Source organism: Cynara cardunculus, assembly GCF_001531365.2.
Source record: "Cynara cardunculus var. scolymus isolate 2C chromosome LG 10, CcrdV1, whole genome shotgun sequence".
Classification (NCBI taxonomy): domain Eukaryota; kingdom Viridiplantae; phylum Streptophyta; class Magnoliopsida; order Asterales; family Asteraceae; genus Cynara; species Cynara cardunculus.
The window spans coordinates 28,924,832-28,944,153 of NC_037537.1; the positions used below are offsets into that span (position 1 = coordinate 28,924,832).

General features: G+C 36.7%; 4 protein-coding genes across 9 annotated transcripts in view; 1 reads left to right on the forward strand and 3 right to left on the reverse strand.

The window, feature by feature from the left end:
- The window catches only part of LOC112520230 (uncharacterized protein At2g29880-like), a 1,425-nt gene extending 449 nt beyond the window's left edge, over positions 1 to 976 (reverse strand). Inside the window, exons 1-2 of the mRNA XM_025128529.1 lie at positions 620 to 976; positions 34 to 525 (exon numbers count right to left, since the gene is read on the reverse strand). Of these exons, the coding sequence (XP_024984297.1) occupies positions 34 to 525; positions 620 to 976 (849 nt within the window). The remainder of the gene's footprint in view (positions 1 to 33; positions 526 to 619) is intronic.
- Positions 977 to 6,404: 5,428 nt separating this feature from the next.
- LOC112519400 lies at positions 6,405 to 7,668 on the forward strand. Its single transcript, XM_025127497.1, has 2 exons — positions 6,405 to 7,240; positions 7,513 to 7,668. The coding sequence occupies exons 1-2, from the start codon at positions 6,424 to 6,426 to the stop codon at positions 7,623 to 7,625; spliced, it is 930 nt and encodes a 309-aa protein (XP_024983265.1). The 5' UTR covers positions 6,405 to 6,423; the 3' UTR covers positions 7,626 to 7,668.
- On the reverse strand, positions 7,577 to 12,969 carry LOC112519399 (calmodulin-binding transcription activator 2-like). 5 transcript variants are annotated; one of them, XM_025127495.1, is made up of 12 exons: positions 12,727 to 12,969; positions 12,565 to 12,637; positions 12,046 to 12,165; positions 11,638 to 11,753; positions 10,574 to 10,662; positions 10,441 to 10,453; positions 10,142 to 10,349; positions 9,894 to 10,075; positions 9,503 to 9,829; positions 8,691 to 9,355; positions 7,810 to 8,596; positions 7,577 to 7,729 (listed from the first exon to the last, which is right to left on the reverse strand). In XM_025127495.1, the coding sequence occupies exons 2-12, from the start codon at positions 12,602 to 12,604 to the stop codon at positions 7,703 to 7,705; spliced, it is 2,574 nt and encodes an 857-aa protein (XP_024983263.1). In that variant the 5' UTR covers positions 12,605 to 12,637; positions 12,727 to 12,969; the 3' UTR covers positions 7,577 to 7,702. The 5 variants fall into 5 exon arrangements, with proteins under 5 accessions (XP_024983263.1, XP_024983261.1, XP_024983259.1 ...); XM_025127493.1 differs by having other exon boundaries at positions 9,894 to 10,066; positions 10,441 to 10,486; XM_025127491.1 differs by having other exon boundaries at positions 10,441 to 10,486.
- Positions 12,970 to 13,532: 563 nt separating this feature from the next.
- LOC112519555 (pentatricopeptide repeat-containing protein At3g49170, chloroplastic) lies at positions 13,533 to 18,182 on the reverse strand. 2 transcript variants are annotated; one of them, XM_025127750.1, is made up of 3 exons: positions 18,098 to 18,182; positions 16,270 to 16,367; positions 13,533 to 16,179 (listed from the first exon to the last, which is right to left on the reverse strand). In XM_025127750.1, exons 2-3 carry the CDS (start codon positions 16,321 to 16,323, stop codon positions 13,591 to 13,593), a joined length of 2,643 nt encoding a protein of 880 aa, XP_024983518.1. In that variant the 5' UTR covers positions 16,324 to 16,367; positions 18,098 to 18,182; the 3' UTR covers positions 13,533 to 13,590. The 2 variants fall into 2 exon arrangements, with proteins under 2 accessions (XP_024983518.1, XP_024983517.1); XM_025127749.1 differs by having other exon boundaries at positions 16,270 to 16,370; positions 18,098 to 18,125.
- Positions 18,183 to 19,322: the final 1,140 nt, after the last annotated feature.

Sequence of the window (19,322 nt, forward strand, 5' to 3'; positions counted from 1 at the left end):
GTGTGTCTTTGGAACCATAAAATTTTCACGGACTTGCTTTTTTAGGAAGATGTGTAATGCTTGGCTATACATCTTTGAACCTTCTTCAAATCCTGGAAAACATGTCACAATGTCCATGCATTCTTGTGTCGTTGGTGAGTAATTATTCTGTGATGAAAAACTTTGTGTGCTTCGTGATGATAGTGCCTCCAATACAGTATCTAGTTTATCCTCAAATGAGGAACTTACAGAAGATTTTCCCTTGGTTGAACGGGTAGGTGCGACATTATTCGGCTTCTTCCTCTTACTCGAACTACTTTGCGGAAAAAGAAGTCTATCATCGTCGCCTAAATTCACTTCATCACTATCTCCTTTTCCCTCATGATCTTCTTCATCTTCAACATTAGTTGGACCGCTATTGTTTTGACATTCAAAGGGAGCCTTAGTCTTATCTYCAACGGCAACGGAATCCCGGAACAAAGGCTCATAATACATTTGATAAATCTCCAAATTTAAGTCCCTAAACTTGGCAAGATCTTTATCTCCCTGTGTGTTAATAGCTCTTATTAGCAAATTTCACTAGGAACTTATAAAAAAGTAATAGCAAACAAAAGAATATATATATATTAGTAAGTAGTACCTTTATTTTTTCGTCCCACCACTCTGGTGATGCAACAATTGTCTTTCTCTCGGGATCCCATCCAATGCCAGATTCAATCCTCATTAAACGATCATACAACTTCCATTCTTTCTTCATAGTGTCCCATTTGTTTTTAAGTTGCTTCTTGTCAAAAGATTTTCCTGTTCGTTCCTTAATCTTCTTCTCTATGTTTCCCCACCCAACCTTATTGAAGTGACTAGTAGGTCTATTCCCAAGTTTAACCTCATTCATGCATAAATCAATGAACACCATAAAGGTTGTATGATCCCAAACAAGTTTTGCCTTATTCTTTTTAAATGTATCACTAGCAACAACGGGAGCATTGTTCGCATCCATTACCTGAATAACAAAGTTAATAAAAAGACCACCAATGCATTCAGTTTTCGTATTGTTGTATAAATGAGTTTTTAGGGATGGGGGAGTTTTTGGATGATCTTGTTATGGGATATTTCCTACAGCCCTCATTCAATGACGTGCTATACAAAACTTGGCAGCCTACTTGACAGCCTATTACCGTTATTCTTTTTCAACTAAGGGAAGGATATGAACGATTAATTTAGGTTCAACACCCCAATTTACTGATCTAGGTTCAACACCCCAATCTAATAATGAGTAAATGTTATTGTTTCTATATCTGATTTGAAGTGCATACCTTGCTTAGGTTATGACATGAATTATCGGTATAGCTCCCATAGGATGTAAGTATAAATTGAGAACTTGGGCCTTGGGGGGGATAAAATGGGTCATGGCAAAGAATTATTTATAGTAATACAAATTTGTTTGGAGCCTCACTCTGCTGAAATGTGAACCGAGGGAGGAAGAATGATGAAGAAAAGAGCGGAAATGAATGCTTGAACACGACGTGCAGAAGGGAAATAAATCATGGCCTGAAATCAACTTGGTAATAGGTTAGGCACAGACTAATAAAGAAACAAGCCACATTTCTTTAGTGTTATTCCTCTTCCAATAATTTATTGCTAATAATACTTATTCAAATGAGATGGAGGTAATACATCCATAAGCATCAGACCATTTATCTTGGAGATGAAGAGATTTTATGGTTAAGATAGCTTTCGAACACTTCATCTTATCTTAAGCTTATAGACTTTCAATCTTTGATTTAGTGTAATGTGTAGTTATGATAGTCTGAAGGATCTTGATCCAGTTGCAGCAAATAGAATTCATCCAAATGATCATAGAAAGGTAAGTGGGTCCACTACTCCATTAGTCCAATTATTCAAAATTGTTGTCTATTAATTGAAGAGGGCCTCGGTGTTCTTCTGAATTAAGTTGGAGTTTGGTCATCAAAAGTGTGTTGTGGGCCAACCAGTAAGATGTTGAGGAACTTCTGTGCAACTGTCTACTGTGTGGCTAAGCATCGCATCGGATGCCCATGCATTTGGAGAGACATGATTGCATTCATCGTTTTGCATTTTCTACAAGTAAGATAGATAATGGGTTACATTGTTTCATCTAAGTCCTATCATGAAATATGCTAGAATCAAATACCATGCGAAATTTTATCCCCAAAACTGATAATCTTCAACTATAAATAAATCTATATCTATATCCACAGGTAGAAAGTCAAATTACCTGAAGATGGTGAAATCTATGGCGTTACGTCACGTCGCAGAGAACCGATGTCGGAKAATGTATGCAGGCGGGAGAGCGATTGTATGGTGAGGAGCAAGAGATGCACCTGTAGGTTATCGATCTCTAGGGTTAGTGATACAGATGTAGGTTATCGATCTCTAGGGTTAGTATCGATTTGTTCATCGTATAGGGTTATCGATCTCTAGGGTTAGGGTATCGATTGGAGAAGAGGAGATGATGATCGGAGAACAGATCGATAAGAGATCGATTTGGAGAAGACGTACCTGGAGAAGATCGATGAGAAGAGATCGATTTTGGAGAAACTTGTAACCTGGAGATGATCGATTGTTGGAGAAAACGTGATTTGTTGGAGAAGAGATCGATGAGAAGAGATCTGATCGATTTGGAGAAGACAGAGATCGATTTGGGGGTGTTTATTAGACAGGGTTAAAATGGTAATAAGTCAATTTTCATAAGTCAGTATGGATTAACTTATAAAAAACGACTTATTACCGGTTTGGTACCGGTATAAGCACTTTTTTTTTTTTACCCAAACACTCCGAAATGACTTATCTCCGATACCAAACTGAAATAAGTCAATAAGTCACTTTAAAAAGCTTTCCCAAACACCCCCTATATATACAAAAATAATCTAAAAACCAAATTAACTTCTCTATGAGAATAACAAATAAGTGCTCTTACTATAAATAAAAAAAAAATTGTTAGGTTTTCGATTTAAAGGGTAAACTGTTTGGTAATTGTTTAATGATTTGGTACAGAATAATTAAGAGGGTCTCATAATATAATGCAAAATGAAATATAATTGTTTGATAATTGTGTATAATGAAATTAGGGCTTTTAATGGTTAAGGGAAATCCATGATACAAAATCATTCAGAAGATTTTAAAACCATTAAGATACAAATTTTTTTTTTTGCCAAACAAAATTCACCTCTTAACGGTTCAGATATTGCCTCTTAATGGAATTATTAAGAGGTAAACAAGCAACCCCTTAAAAGAACAAATATTAAATTGTCAAACATCTATTTGACTAAAATTTAACCTGGTTTTCATTGTCGTCCCATCACTATTGCTTGACCAGCCTCATAGACGGTTCGTTTATTTGCTTCGATTGTGTTATAACTAATAGCTTTTTATGGGCAGATGCTTGGCCAAGTAGGTTTATGAGGGTACTTTCTTTTTTGATATAAAGTTTCGTCAATTATGATCATTACTCTGTCGTTACTCTCTGTTGCACATGCAGCTTGGTGAAGAAAGATCACCTATGTATCAACAAAGTCGTGGGTTTAAATATTTCAAGGATTTGAAGAAAGTTGTGGGTTCAATCTTTCAAGATTTTGAGGATCTGGAGAAAAAAAGTTATGTGGAGAGATGGATGATGAAAGATAACATGTTATGAGGGATAAAGATTGACCCCTTTCTCTACATCGTCCATCATCCCCTACTGTTTGGTCATATTGCCTTCAATAAATAGGTTTCGTCCAATAAGGGAATCCCCATTTTGTTGTTGATTCCATCCTTGCTACAAAATGAGGAAACATCATTTTGTAGCTCTACTCTTGATTTCAACGATATGCTATGTTCTTTCATGGAGGATCGGTAATGATTGTTGCTGATGGCACTCAAAATGGTTCAGAGCATTGGGGCTATGTTCAAGTCAGACCTAATGAGATACAACCATCCATCGTTAAGATTGGATTTTTAGAAATACTTTATGTTTCTTGACCTACATTAAGCATGGTTTAGTACAATCTCTACATTTGGTATGTAATTTTGGACCAGAGATTTGAATTCAATACAACAATACTCTTTGTAAGTGAATGTATACAAAGTGTTTGATGACACGCTAGATAGAAATGTAGTTAGTATTTGGATTTCTTATTATCCTCGTGATGTTGAAGATATTAACCCAAATGGTGGTGTTTTTGGTTTACTACATCTATTCATATAAGCAGTTCGGTGAACTGTTTAATAGAAATGTTGATTGTTTTTTGAGTCGTATTTGAGTTTTTCTTTTGTAATCTTTAAATTGCATGTTATGACTAAGGTTTACAGAAAGTCATCCGATCCAAATTAAACCGATCGACCATAATCGGACATCCAATTATAACTGGATTGGGTCCGATCCAAAATTTCATCATCCAAGTCGGATCACTCGGTTTTTGATGACAGTCCAACATCCAATAAAATCGAACCGATCCAATCAAATTATCATCCAACTAATATACAATTAATAACTATATATGATTATTATTATTATTTTAGATTATTGTTTTTTAGTTGATATCTATATACATTGTTTTCTAATAACTTAAGAAAATATATGAATAATTGGTTGAAATGGTGAATTAATTAGTTGAGTATTAGATCAAAATATATACATCCATTAGATTTCAACCAATGAACACCCCTAGACTTATGACATCAAATTAGCAATTTAACAATTCATAATTATGGTTAGGGTTAGGGTTAGGGTTACGTTCAAACATGGTTAATGATCTATGCAGATCATGGCATGCGAAGCATACCATATTTAGAGTTTTATTTTTGGATCTATTTAATCATCAAAATATTCATAGCGGTTCAAGAAATGGATCCATAAAGAGCCATTGCTTAAAATACTTTGATGAAAATGTAACAACCATAATCAAAGGGGAAAGGACTTATTGCATTATTGAAGTTGTGGAACTTCATATGAGAGTTAACACATATGGCCTAATATCTAAAACCATATGCGGAAATAGCTAAATTAGGTTGTACAATTTCATATGGATGGAAAAAGTTATTACTAAAAAACCAATAATAGCAAAAACAATGTGTAACGTATAATTGAGCATTTACTTATTTTTATTTTATTTTATATCTAATCTATATAGTAATCTTTATCTTCACACAAATATATATATATATATATATATATATATATATATATATATATAAGTAAAACCTTGGGATATAAGGTGGTACATAAGAATTGAGTATTCTCAAATGGTGAATTGTTGTTGAGTTTTAGTTGTCCCACATTGATAAAGAGTTAAAAGATTTGAATAAAGTGAAGCGTATAAAAAGGACGGTGCATTTGGGTCAATCATGGAGTTTTCCTTATATGGTTGTCTTATTTTGGATGACCCAATTTGAAATCTATAATCATGGTTGTAATCAAAACCAACCAAATGGTAAAAATCATAGTACAAAACCAAAAGTAAAACCAAGGATGATAGACTTTGCATCATGAGGTTTGTGTCTTCCTCAAATCTTGACTAAAGTTGATTTTTATCATCTCACATTATTGAAAAGATTTGAAATAGATTTATAAATGCTTTGAAACCTATAACCATGGTTGAAATCAAAACCAACCATCTTCATATCTTTATCTTTATATACATAAAAGGAAAACCTAGAGGCATTGCGGTGGCACCACGAGAATTGAATATTATTAAATGATTAATTGTAGTTGAGTTTTAGTTGTCTCACATTGATGAAGAGTTGAAAGATTTAAACAAATGAAAGTGTATAAGAAATGTGGATTGAATGTCTTTGTATCAGATCATGGGGTCTACATCATAGGGTTAAACGGGACTGAACATGTTTATTGCAACTACGGCTACTGTTAGTTGAGTGATTGAAATGATGTTTGTAATTGTTACGTAAAAGAAAAGAGAAGAATATTTTTCAAGAGTGAGATGAGATGTTTGTTTCCGTTGTTTAGTAAATGTTTGTGTCGTTAAAATGACAACAACTCCATTTATATAGCTAGGTTTGGTTTGTTATATGCCTCTCTCCTCTATGCATATATATCGTAACATTCATATTTCTGAGAGCCAACAATCCAATCCAAGACCTCCTCACTGAATATGGAAGTTGTTAGTAGGAAATGCATACGTTTCATTTCATTTGGAGGTTGTTTTCTGTAATCATATAACCATACACAAACAAAGATCCATCTCTCTTTCTTCTTAAATGATTTATTAATAGGAATAAATTTAATTTCCATTTAATTTTGTAAAAATAAAATTACAAAAAAGCTGCAGCAAGAGTAATTTGCGGAGAATAGATGGATGGATCCTTGCTTCTTTTTGTTTTGTTTTGTATATATATATATTATATATCCCACCGAAAGAAAGAAGAAAGAAGAAAGAAGGAAAGAAATACAAAACCCCCATTTCCATCATGTATCCATTGCTGCTGCTGCCTTTTCTTTTACTTTTCCCCTTGGGCTGTTTCCCTGTGTCTCTTCCCCTTTGTCGCAATTCATGTGGTCGTATCCACATTGACTATCCTTTCGCCATTGATGACGGCTGTGGTTCACCTCTCTACCGGAACATGTTTAATTGCTCCACCACCTTTGCATCCACATCCAACACATCTACATCTACATCCACTGCCACTGCCACTGCCACTGCCACTGATCTCTTTTTCCAGACTCCCTCTGGCTCCTACAAGGTAGAGACCATCGATTATGCCTCCAAAAGCCTTACCATCTATGACCCCTCCATGTCCACCTGCACCATCCTCCAACCCCATCATGACTTTCTCATGTCCGACCTCCAATTTGCTATCATCCCTCCTTCTCCTGATACCATCTTTGCTCTCCTCAACTGCTCCCTCGACTCTCCCATTCTCAACCACTACAAATCCCTCTGCTTCGACAACTACCACTCCTGTGATGACTTGTACGCTTCATGCACCTCCTTCAAGATCTTTCAGATGCTCTCCAACAACACTCCTCCCTGCTGTTTTACATCTTACACCACCCTCAAGTTTATGAGCATCAACATACTGGATTGCACACATTATACCAGCTTCTATGATGCCGATAAGCTGAACAAGCCCTTGGATTGGTCGTATGGTATAAAGCTGTCCTATGGTTTGGCGGATACAGGGTGTGATGGGTGTCGGAGATCCGGTGGGACTTGTGGGTTTGATGTTGAGACCCAAGGACTGCTCTGCATTTGCTCCCCCACCCTCAACTCCACAAGAGAATGTGGTTGGTTTCTCTTTGATGCATAATTTTCAAAGATTTTGTTGTTGACGATCCCCAAGTTTTGAAAAATAATTGTCGACAGTGAATGTTATTTTAAAGAGAGAGAGACAAAAATTTTAATGATTTAAAGTTTCTATATAATGATAAAAAAAATATTTTTAAATAAATCCTAAGTGGAGGCATCTTTTGCTACTTGTATTCAATCTCCTGAAAACTTGAGATGATCTTTTAAGCTCAGTTTGTTTGTTTGTTTGTTTGTTTGTATGGGATTGCAGGTGCAGGTACAACAGATGCGGGGGGCAGAGGAGGGGATGGAAAACGATTAGTGGTTCCATTTCTGAGACTAATTACCACCATTGCTATTGCTACTGCTTTTGCTCTCTTGTAATGTTAAACGTGAAAGCTTTTTACAAGAAGCATTTCCATGGTCCAAATCCTTCTATTACTACTTCTAGTGTTTACTCTTTATCTATCTTCTTCATGTCTCTTCATCTGTCAATCATAACAAATGATATGTTAATATAATATACACCGAACACGACAAAAGACAAAGACAAACACCCATAAATTACCTTTTCCACCAGCCTCATGTACTGCTCCTGGGCTTCAGGATGACGAGCCATCGACTGCACCCTCGCCAATGCCTTCTCCACCCCCACGTATTTCTGTCTCCGACCTATTCTTAGAAAATCATACTCTCCTGCTGCTTCTTCCTTCCCCACCCTGAACCCTCGCAGCCCCCGACTCTTTCTCCTCCAACGCAGTATTGCTTTCTCCACAATCCCCACCGACCACACCACCTTCTTATAATGCTTACGAACTTGATGTCCCCGGAAATGCGCCTGAATTTTCACAATGCGCTCACGAATCTTTAAGAAGTCGTTCCTTCCTTTCCACCCCCGGTATTTTTGCTGGATCCTTGATGCAGCAGCAACCTGAAGATAATCTTCATACTCACCCCTTTTCTGGACCTTATGTGAAGAAGAAGCAGCAGCAGCCGTAGCAAGGGCCACAAGCTCCTCGTTCATGTTTCTGCTAACTTGTCTCTGACGAAAAGAACGAGCCCTGAAAGCATCTTGAATAAGTGCAGCCGCATGTACTGATCTTCTCACGGCTGCAACTGACCCTCTTAAGGAATGTTCCTTGTCTCCATTCGCCACTGCACTGTTGCCACCATTCACAGACAATGCTGAAAGGTGACTTGTAAGATCCTCTTCTGCCAAATATCCAGCAATCCCCTTGTGACCTTTACTTGATGCCAGATCAGCAGCTGTTTGTCCACCAGGATTCAAACCTGTTGGATCATCAACAGCACCCGCAAATGCACCCAATTTAACAAGTGCAACTACTGTTTCCTCTCTGTATAAATAATAATGAAAAAAAAAACTTGAATAAGCAAAGATGCAAGTAAATGATGCTAATTTTCTTTTGCCAAAATGTGTTCTAATCTAACCTGCCATAAAGTGATGCCCAGTGGAGGGCGGTCCGTCCTCGTGCATCTCTGAAGTTGGAACTGACACCAGCAGCAACAATCGGACCAACTGCCCACTCATAACCAAGAGCCGACACCAAATGAATAACACCTTGGCCTTTTTCATCTAACATACGCAGTCCTTGGCACGTTTCATGGGCTTCAGGAAGTAGCTGCTCATAAAGTTTATCTTTCAGCAAATTCTGTATTAGCAACTCCTCAGAGTTCCCTTTAAACGCCTCTGTGATTCTTTTCCAACTCCGTTCTTTGTCTCGTACAAGAGAACAAATGACATCCTTCAACTTGCATTTTTCACAGTTCATCATCGAGCAGCCTAACCATTTCCTCTGAATCCCCAAAGAAGATAGCAACTTTGAAAGTCTAATCATTAGAACAAGTTCATCTTCGTCAACAGGGTGTTCTGCTGGCTTTTCAACATACTCAAACTCACGCACCTCACTACAAGCTAATCTATTGCCGCAGGTGATGTAGAATGGAACGCGCTGGGCAGCATGGAAAGGAACTTGACATCGAATGGTGTTCTCTGTCACAAGTTCAGCTGGCACTTCAATTTCACCAAACATACAACACCATTTAATTTCACTCCAACGTTTCTTGTCACCCACGAAAGTGCCTGCAATTAGAACCTGAACAAGTATTTCTCATCTTCATATCATATCATATCAAACTATTCAGTGATAAACAAGACCGATAATAAAATCTTAGTTTCTCCTTTTACACAATATAAATAGGACCCACAAAATAGTAATGTTAAATTAGAGCATAAACATTACCTTTGTTTCCGTTCCTGAATAAGCCCAATCTGGTGCAAAGTCCAATATACTAAATTGCTGTTCTTTGGCAAGAGAGGGACCAACCGAATCCGTATTCAACTGCATATGATGTGTTAAACTTGATGCTTGGTCTCTATCGTTTTCCGTTTCAAGTGCATTCCAATAATTTCCAGAGTTAGCTGCCAGTAGGGAGTCCTCGCAATCTCCACCCATTTCTTTATCCATCCATCTTCCAAAGCTGTCTAGCTTCTTCAGGCCTCCAGCATCGTCATTTTGTATGCTACAGTTGACAGCAGACGTGTCTATTGCTTCAAAACCTGCATGAACCTGCATTCAAACTGGCATTAAAACATAACCAAGAAAATAACGTAGATCCGGGCAAGAAACAAACCTGTAGAGGATCAGGAAACAAGCCATTCAAGAAATCATGAGAATGGCTGCCGACATCTAACCGAGCCTCTGTTAGCTTATAAGATAGTACATCAGCTGTAATTGTATCCCTGGCAGATCCATTGAAATTGGTCCATGTAGATGAATCAGGGACAGGATGAAAAGGCTCCCTATCTAGATACCCTGAAAAAGTAAGTGACAGTGAAATCCAAAGGACAGAATGTTGATATAATAAGTCGACTAAGTCACCTGCATGAAAAGTGCTCCTGTTTGGTTGGTCAAGGGAAGAAATCCCAACATCTTTGAAAGATTGCCCATCATTTAGTCTCGAAGATGCCGACTGTTCATTCCTATCAACTGAAGCATGACAGCAGCCAGGTGACAGACTGCTTTCAGAACTTTGAAGCAGGGATCCCGAATCTGCATTTAGCACATGAGGGGAACCTGACTTGTACCCCTGTATATGATGAATAAAAGATGAGATTTCAGCCCCAGATACCAAGAAAAGAACCGAAAAAATGATTTGAGTAAGGTTTTTGAAACACTACCTCTTTAACCTCCCTGTAATGCACAAGAACAATATTCTCAAACCGCCTATCACATTAATTGGAGATGAATCAACTGCCCAAAAGGCCAAAACCAACCAAAAGAAATCAAGGTTTGAGAAACAAGAAGACTCACTTATCGAGCATCCAATAGCTTCGTCGCTGAAACTTGTCGTTATCCTCTCCATGGGCATAGTAACAGTGCAGAACGTCCACACTGCCTGCCTATAAAATGCACTCAACACCAATATCAATATAGCAACACCATTTCAACTATACTAATCTTCAAAACAAGTATTTTTTTTATCAAGAGTCATACAAGATCATATCACATGTAATTGTTGGCGCCTATTTCTACTGGCCACTACAATTTGGATAAAGAAATTTTGATTTTTCCTCACAAAAGTATATTTGATTTCAAGTTATTGTCCTGGCACTGGCAAAGTGGCATGCTTACTCTTGCCTTGAGCTAAATCGTAATGATAGTCGCCTTATAATTCTTGGCAAAATCATGATCAATGTACATCACCATAACATTCTTATGACGTGTTCCAATTTTAACCCAGATACTTTTTGACTTGGTGAAGATGTAAGTGAAGGTGAACAAGTTTCTTTCAAACGGTCTTATGCTTAGCTATTAGCTTGGTTTTTCTGTTACAACTTTGATGATACATTATGATCTATGTGGCTGATTATTCTTGTTGAATATCGAATTTCTTTCTAGTGGTATTTAATATCAAATAGTTTATATTTGATGACTAAATCTTGGTAGAATTATGTTTCATGGTATTGAATAACTTTTGCAGTTACTGTGACGTGTCACTGTGCATACATGCCATGGTGGGAGCCTTCCTAGCAAAGTAAATTAACAGCTTAGTGTAAGCAAGAGTTTCTGCAATTACTACGCCTGAGCTTATTATAAATATAGTTCAAAGAATTGCAGACCGAAAGGTTTAACCACGTTATTAGGAGGAGCATGAAGTCAACAACAGCATCAAATAACTTGAATTTGTTTATAAAATTCCTCCTCAAGAATGTCATTGTATTTGTGGCAATACACATAAACATGAATATATGTCGAAGCATAATTCATTAGTAGCTCGAATACAAAACTGAATCAATTTATACACATTCTAGCTGAAAATAACTACATGTCAGAGTATTAGTTGAACTTAAGAGGAACTTGAACAAATGACACACCTTTAACTTTTCATGAGCTTCTTTCACAATCTTCCCATCCTTCTTCTTCCTCCAACGATGACCATCCTTACGGAAATATCGAAGTACTTTCCGATCAAACAGAAATAAAGAACCAGCTATCATCAAATAAAAGTCACAATGTTTAGTAGTCATTAAATGTGTCAAATGATGATGCTAGTGGTGAAATCTTTTGGACAACAACAGTAAAAGAACTAGCAAAAACAAGTTCACCACAAATGGGGTTTATATATATATATATACACACACACACACACACACACACATATGTATGTATATATATGTACGTATGTATGTATGTATGTATGTATGTATGTATGTATGTGTGTGTGTATGTATGTGTGTGTGTGTGTTATTTGTTGAAGCAACTGCAAGTAGCATAGGTGATACCTGGTGGGTTGGCAGGAGGACTAGTTCTGAGTTGAAACTTGTGATAGTTGGTTAGAATTTCACAGATTTCGGCAGGCCGTAGCCAACGGTGCTGTGCTTCTTGCTGTATTTGATCTAGGTCTGCCAGATTTTCATGTTTAACATTATAGCAAACACATGTGTACAACTTGGAATAAATTTTTGTAATCAATAATTTTCTACATTGTTATTGGTTTAGTTTCGGCCTACCCCTGATTGGTTTCACACTCATTTAAAGAATCTTTTTGATGTTGCCTTTCTTGAAGAAACAAAAACATTAAACATAGAAAGCAGATATACGGGTTTCTAGTTATTCTATAATGATGCCCTAACCCTTTCCTGCCAAGACTCGTTGATTTTGAGCGAAAGACAAAAAGAAAGGGGGAAACCTGCACTGATTAATCGTCTTGTTTCTTTTCTTTAAATCAATATAACAACAAAGCCGTCGCCATCAATTCACAGACCAAGAGCACTTGTATAAAGAAAAGAGAAAGAACCAACCTAACAATTGATTGGGGATGTAACATTTTGTCTCAGCCATCAATCAAACAGCTTTGATCAAGTGTAGTGTAATCTGCATCCTCCAAAACGAAAAAGGGTCACTCATCAGATGATCAAAAAATAGAATAAGAAAGGATTTCTTTCATCTTAAAAAACAATTACCCAGATGAAATAAGAATCATCAAACTGCAATCAAAGATTCTGGAGGAGAAAACCCTAGCAATGTTATGTAAGGAAGAAAGAAAGAGAAGGTGGGTTTCAATTCAAGTATAAAAAAAGAAAAAAGAAAATTATAAAGAGTGAGATGAGAGGGAAGTCAAAAGTTGTGTACACACTACACCCCCGACGAACAACAAGAAGAAGAGAGGAGAAACAGGATTTACGTATCTATAACCTGACGTGTCGCTTGCCACGTGTGTATGTGTGGACTAGGAGTCTGACGTCTTCAACGTAAACAACCAACAAAAGAAATGTTACCGCTTATTATTTAGCTTCAAGCCTTCAACTTTAAATATACAAATAGAAACTAAAAGAATCAAAAACGGATTTTAATTTTTTTTATAAATAAATATCAATCTTAGAAATTACAGTATAATTGTTATTAACTTTTTAATAAAAAAGTCAAAAATATTTGACTTAACAACCAATAATAATACTAGTCGATTTAATTAATCTAAAAAAACACACTATTATCTTAATTAAAAGGACCGAGATGTATTAAGAATATCATAGCTAACAACATAAAAATCATCTACAAGTTGTGTAGATATCAAAGTTGACGTGTATACCTTTAAAAATTTTGCACCTTGTTGTGAAAAATATATTAGAAACGTATTGTATAATTTAAAGGCTTTGTTGGTTTTGGATTGAAGTCAAAGTCAAAGTCAAGCACATGACCAAGGGGCTATTGAAATACTCAAAGACAAACTTATAGTAATAGTCAAAACTATATTAAATGATTTATACAAAAAATAAATAAATAAAAAGTATTTTATTTTAAGATTGAAACTATTTTCCAAACTTCAATCACCAATAATCGTTGCATGAACAGGAGCCATTCTTAAAGTGATGAAATCTGTTTGAATCTCTGACCACAATTTCTCTTCCCCTTGCCACTGATACATATTTCATTGCAGTATGACAGTCTCCACAGACCCTCAGATTTTTGAACACCCTTATGGGTTTCGTTTTTGACATGCTTATCAGCCCAAACGCTACCGCAATCTTCTCACTATGCTGAACCAAATATCCTTCTTTTTCTTTCTCCTCCAGATCATGCAGAACGAAATCTGTATCAGGAACATACCCCAGCTTCTTGATGTCCCTAACCAACTCATCTAGCTCTTTGTATATTTCATTGGTGCGCGGATGACATGTATCCCCTACATAGAACTTGTGTGTTCTGTTTTCAGCTTCTACCCAGCTGCAACCTGCTTCCTTCACCAACTTTCTTTCTTTCATGGTCTTGCGAATGTTCACCACTTCTTCCCATTGGCCCTTTGAAGCATACAGATTTGATAAAAGTATATAGGCAGTTGGATCATCTGGATCCTGCTCAGTAATCATTTTTGCAGCTAACTTTCCCAACTCTCTATTGCCATGGACTTGGCAGGCTCCAAGTAATGTGCGCCATACAAGAGCATCAACCTTGAAAGGCATAGACTTGATCACGTCTAGAGCCCTTTCAAGAGAGCCTGACCTTCCTAATAAGTCCACTACACATGCATAATGTTCCATCTTTGGGCTTATGTTGTGCTCATGGTACATCAAATTGAAGTGTTTTAAACCCTCACTTACCATTCCAACGTGACTACAAGCTGATAGAACAGCAATGTATGTGACTTCATTTGGTTTCATGCCAGCGTTAAGCATTTGATCAAACTTTTCCAAAGCTCTTGTTGCCATACCATGTTTTGCAAAACTGGTAATAATTGAAGTCCAGGATATTACATTCCGTTGTTCCATTTTGCTAAAAGCTCGAGCAGCGGCTTCTATGTCCCCACACCTGGAATACATGGATATCAAGGCGTTACATACCCTTTGATTTGAATCCAACCCTGACTTTACTAACCGAGCATGAATTTCCTCCCCTTTTCCAACAGCACCAACACTGGCTGCTGCACTTAAAAGGCTGGCAAACGTGAAAGAATCGACCCCGGTCCCAGTCTCCTCAAATTGATTAAACATCTTAAAGGCATCGCCTGAATCTGCATTTTTGGCATACCCCTCCAAAATAGCATTGTAAGAGATCAAATTCTTATCGAGTAGAACTTCAAAAGCCATGTGGGCGTCTTCCATGCTACCAGATCGGGCATACATGCTAATAAGAGAATTGCCCACGCAGTTCACAGACCCGAGACCTGATTTTATTACATGATTATGAATTTGTTTACCGACTTCCAGATTTGAAAGATTTGCACATGCCTTTAGAAGGCTGGAATAAGTGAATTGATTTGGCAAGACGTCACCTTGTGTGATCATCTTGCAATAGAGTTTGATGGCAATTTTATCTAGACCTCCACTTTGCACATGTCCTGTAATGATCGCAGTCCAAGACATCACATTATGATGAGGCATCCGCTCAAAAACTTTTCTAGCATCCTCCATCGGTTCGGTAGTTGCACACTTTGCATACATGTCCACAAGACTGCACCCGACACAGACATCCAAACATAGACCCAACTTAATTACCCAAGAATGCAATTGCTGACCAACTGAAACAAATCCCAATTCAGCACACGCAGACACAACACTACTCAGAGTAAACCGGTCGGGCATAAACCCACACAACAGCATACTCAAAAAAAGTTGAATCCCATTTTCATGATGTCCCAGTTGCGCATATCTGGTGATCAGCAAGGTCCATGTAACCGAATTCCTCTCAGGCATTTTATCAAACACTTTCTTAGCAGACACCAAGTCATGAAATCCCTTCGCGAACAAATCAATCAAAGCACACCCAACACACACATCAAGCTCAAAGTACCCGGTCTTGATCACAAACCCGAAAATCACTTCTCCAATCCAAGCATTATCTCCGTTACAACACGCTTGAATCATGGCTGAGAAACAAAACTGATTAGGGTGTTCTCCATGCCTAAGCATCTCAACAAACGTCAGCAACGCTTGTGACTCCATTCCATTATGAGCGAAACAGGATATCATGGCACTCCAAGAAACCAAATCCCTTAACCTATCATCACCCATGGAATCAAATATAGTTTTTGCAGTAACCCAATCCCCACATTTAGAATACAAGGTGATGAGCGAGTTGAGTACAATTGAGTCGAGTTTTATTCCAGATTGGTTGAGTTTCAAGTGAACGAGTTTCCCAAGTTCAAAGTTACGGGTTCGGATGCAAGATTTCAGCAGGAGGGAGAAGACAGTGAGGTCAGGGGTGAGTTGGTGTTGTTGGGTCATGATACCAAGGATTGAAATTGCTTCTTGAATCTGACCCACACTAGATAAACGTATCAGTCGATCCTTTAGGGGTTCGAAAGTGGGGTTTTTTAGGGTCTTAATCAATTGTATTCTTTTGCTAGAAGGATTCGTGGGTTTGTGAGATGTCAATGCGAATTTGGTGGGAGATAGGGGAGATGGCGTTGACATAATGATCTGCATAAACACCAAAAATGGAAATTATGCAAGGATGATTGAGTACATATTTTGAGTATCTGTAAGCATTAAGCTTGAGAGGCTACTTACATAATTTGAGGCATGATTGGTGACTGAGGTAAGTGAAGCTGCACCTAACATCATCTATGAGATAATGTTTCAGCAAAGACAGGCTACGACTATCCAACCTGCTAATAATATTAATTGGCAATAAGGCTCAATTCTTCATTCAACTTAAAGAGAAAACCATTCCCATTATCTGTTTTGTTGGGGTGTTGTTTGACAGACTCTGACTGATTTGATGCAATATGATCAAGAGACTCAATATGATTTAGTCCAAAATGAAAATTGACTGTTTGGAAATGAAAATTGACTGTTTAGTCTGAATGATAGAAAATTATCATTGTAACCTTCTATACGATTTGGTACTAAATGAAATTTAACTGTTTGGCAATTTTATTGAATCAAACAATTATCGTGAAAATATATAACTTTACAAATATATATTACAAAAAGAAATACAATAAGCACATACATATATAATTTTATTTTCATTTTGCATGGAGTAAGATGTTTGAAAGATCATTCTCTCAAGAGCCATGCTATGTGGCCTTTAGTATTGTTCTCCCTAGAGTGTATGTAGGAATACAAATAAAGAAGTAGCTCCCCTGGCAATTTCAATGACTCAAATCAATTCCTGGTGAAGAGTAATGTTCAGAGGCAATCAATCATTTACAATCTCATTTGTTTAGAAATACCAGAGCCAATTTTACAACCTTGTGGAGTCTTTTGACTTGCCAAACTAATACAAGGGTTGTACAAAAGCAAATTCATTTACAATCTCATTTGTTTAGAAATACCAGAGCCAATTTTACAACCTTGTGGAGTCTTTTGACTTGCCAAACTAATACAAGGGTTGTACAAAAGCAAATTGCCAGGATGTCCTATTTCATTGCTTCCTACAATGTGCAGCTAGAATTCAAAATTTTTGAACGTAGACTACCAACAAGACCGAATCCACATTCGAGAGAGATGCATAAGCAAATGCTGAATTGAAGATTCAGTTATAATGAAATTATATAACATAGACAAAAATAGGCTTCAAATCTTATAACCCAAAAGAAAACAACCCCATTTGCTCATAAAGTGTGATCATACTCATGCCCCATTGAAGAAAATACATGTCAACAAAAGAGTCAAAAAAAAAATTGGTATATATAACATATATTGTAAAACACTTGATCATCATAGGTTGACTATTACAAAGTTTCTCATAGGCCAGTATAGTGAGAAATAGGGATATAGTGTGTGTTAGGACAACCTCTATATGGTTAGTGTAATGTTCATAATCCCCTTTCCACATTTGATCTAGGTAGTCAAGCAGTATGTGAAACTCTGTGGATGCCTATTTTAAAAGAAATCTTTTTTTTTTAAGTAGAAGTTATTTCAATTTTTTCAAACTATGTGCAGGTGGCAACCAAACTTCTTCAACCCTATTGTAGAACTAACTCCATTTGATGTGATTCATACGCACTACAACCTGCTGCTTAATCTGAAAAAGTTTAGCTTTATAATCCCAACCACATACATCATTGCTCTGTATTGGGACAACAACAATAGACCAGTAGCAAACACCAAGAAGAAAATATACAACATACAAGTTCTCTTAAGCATCTCATCAAACAGGTAGTAGACGAACTTTGAAGTAAAATCTAATGAAAAGAATACCGAGAATGTTGTAATTACAAGTTAAGTTTAGGAAGCAAGAGATGAAAGAAGATGCCCTGCAAAGGAAAAGGGCCGAGATAGTAACAAGAAAACTGATGAAATTGAATACAAGTTATAGAGCATATAAAATATGTCCTCAACAAGAAAAGAGATCAAGTGGTACGAGACATAAAAAAAGAAGGGGTTTTACCTTTTCTGGTGATGGTGGAGAGAGGACAAGAAAGGCGAGAGGATGGTGCAACATACCAGTAGATGGTGCGAGGTTAAGATTAGGAAAAGGGTAAAAAGATGGGATCTGAATGGTATGGGGGGGAAGGATGAGCGAAATAAAAAGAAAAACCCACCCCCATGTCATTCCAGCACAAGAAAATGATGACGAGAACAAGGGAAAATTTCTTGTTTGGAATGATTAAGTTTTTGGACTTTTTTTTGTAACAAATAAGTTTTTAGACATTCCAAAACATGTTAAATAAGTTATTGGACAATTTTTTGGAACAAATAAGTCATTGGACATTCCAAAATATGTTAAATAAGTCATTGGACAATTTTTGGAACAAATAAGTCTTTGGACATTCCAAAAAATGTTAAATAACTYMTTGGAYAATTTTTGGAACAAATAAGTCCTTGAACAATCCAAAACATGTTAAATAACTTCTTGAACTTTTATAAAACATGTTGGTTCTTATGACTTGTACAACTAGTTAAAGTGGTAAAATAGTGAAAACAAATACGGAAAAAACCCCAATGAACATTCATATTTTGAACGATAGCATCTCTATGTTTTACTTTGAAGGTTTGGTGTCTAAACAATTTCCATGTTTCAATGGATCAGATTTAAAAGTTCATTATGCATTCATCAAACTTCCTCATTTATAAAGAACAACTGATACACGAATATGTTTCTCTTTTTGTTCTGTTTTCATTGTATGTGATTGCTTTTATGCCGAATTTCTTTTTCTTATGCAGAATGTTTTTATGTAGAATTTGCTTACTTTGTTTTTGTATTTTGTTATTTTCTATATGTGACGTTTAAAATTTCTTTTGTAGATCGAAATGGCTCGATCCCCGGTAAACAAAAGGCATTGCAAACTAAGAAAACTTTTGTTGTGTCAACAAATAACATGTTGCTCTTTGTACTCACTGACTACTATGTTGTTATTTGTTCCTGGGTTTGATATAAGATCCGTGAAATCAAAACAAAGGATTATAAAATAATGGATATGATGAAATGGATGTTTAGGTTGGCAATGGAAAGTGATGTCATTTGTATTAGTGAACTTCGTATGGATAGAGCAACCTTTAGGGTACGATGTGATATGGTAAGTGATGTTGGATGTTTAAAGCCAACTAGAAACACCGTCTATTGAAGAGGTTGTTGCAATGTTTTTATACACCTTGGCTCACTACAAAAAGAA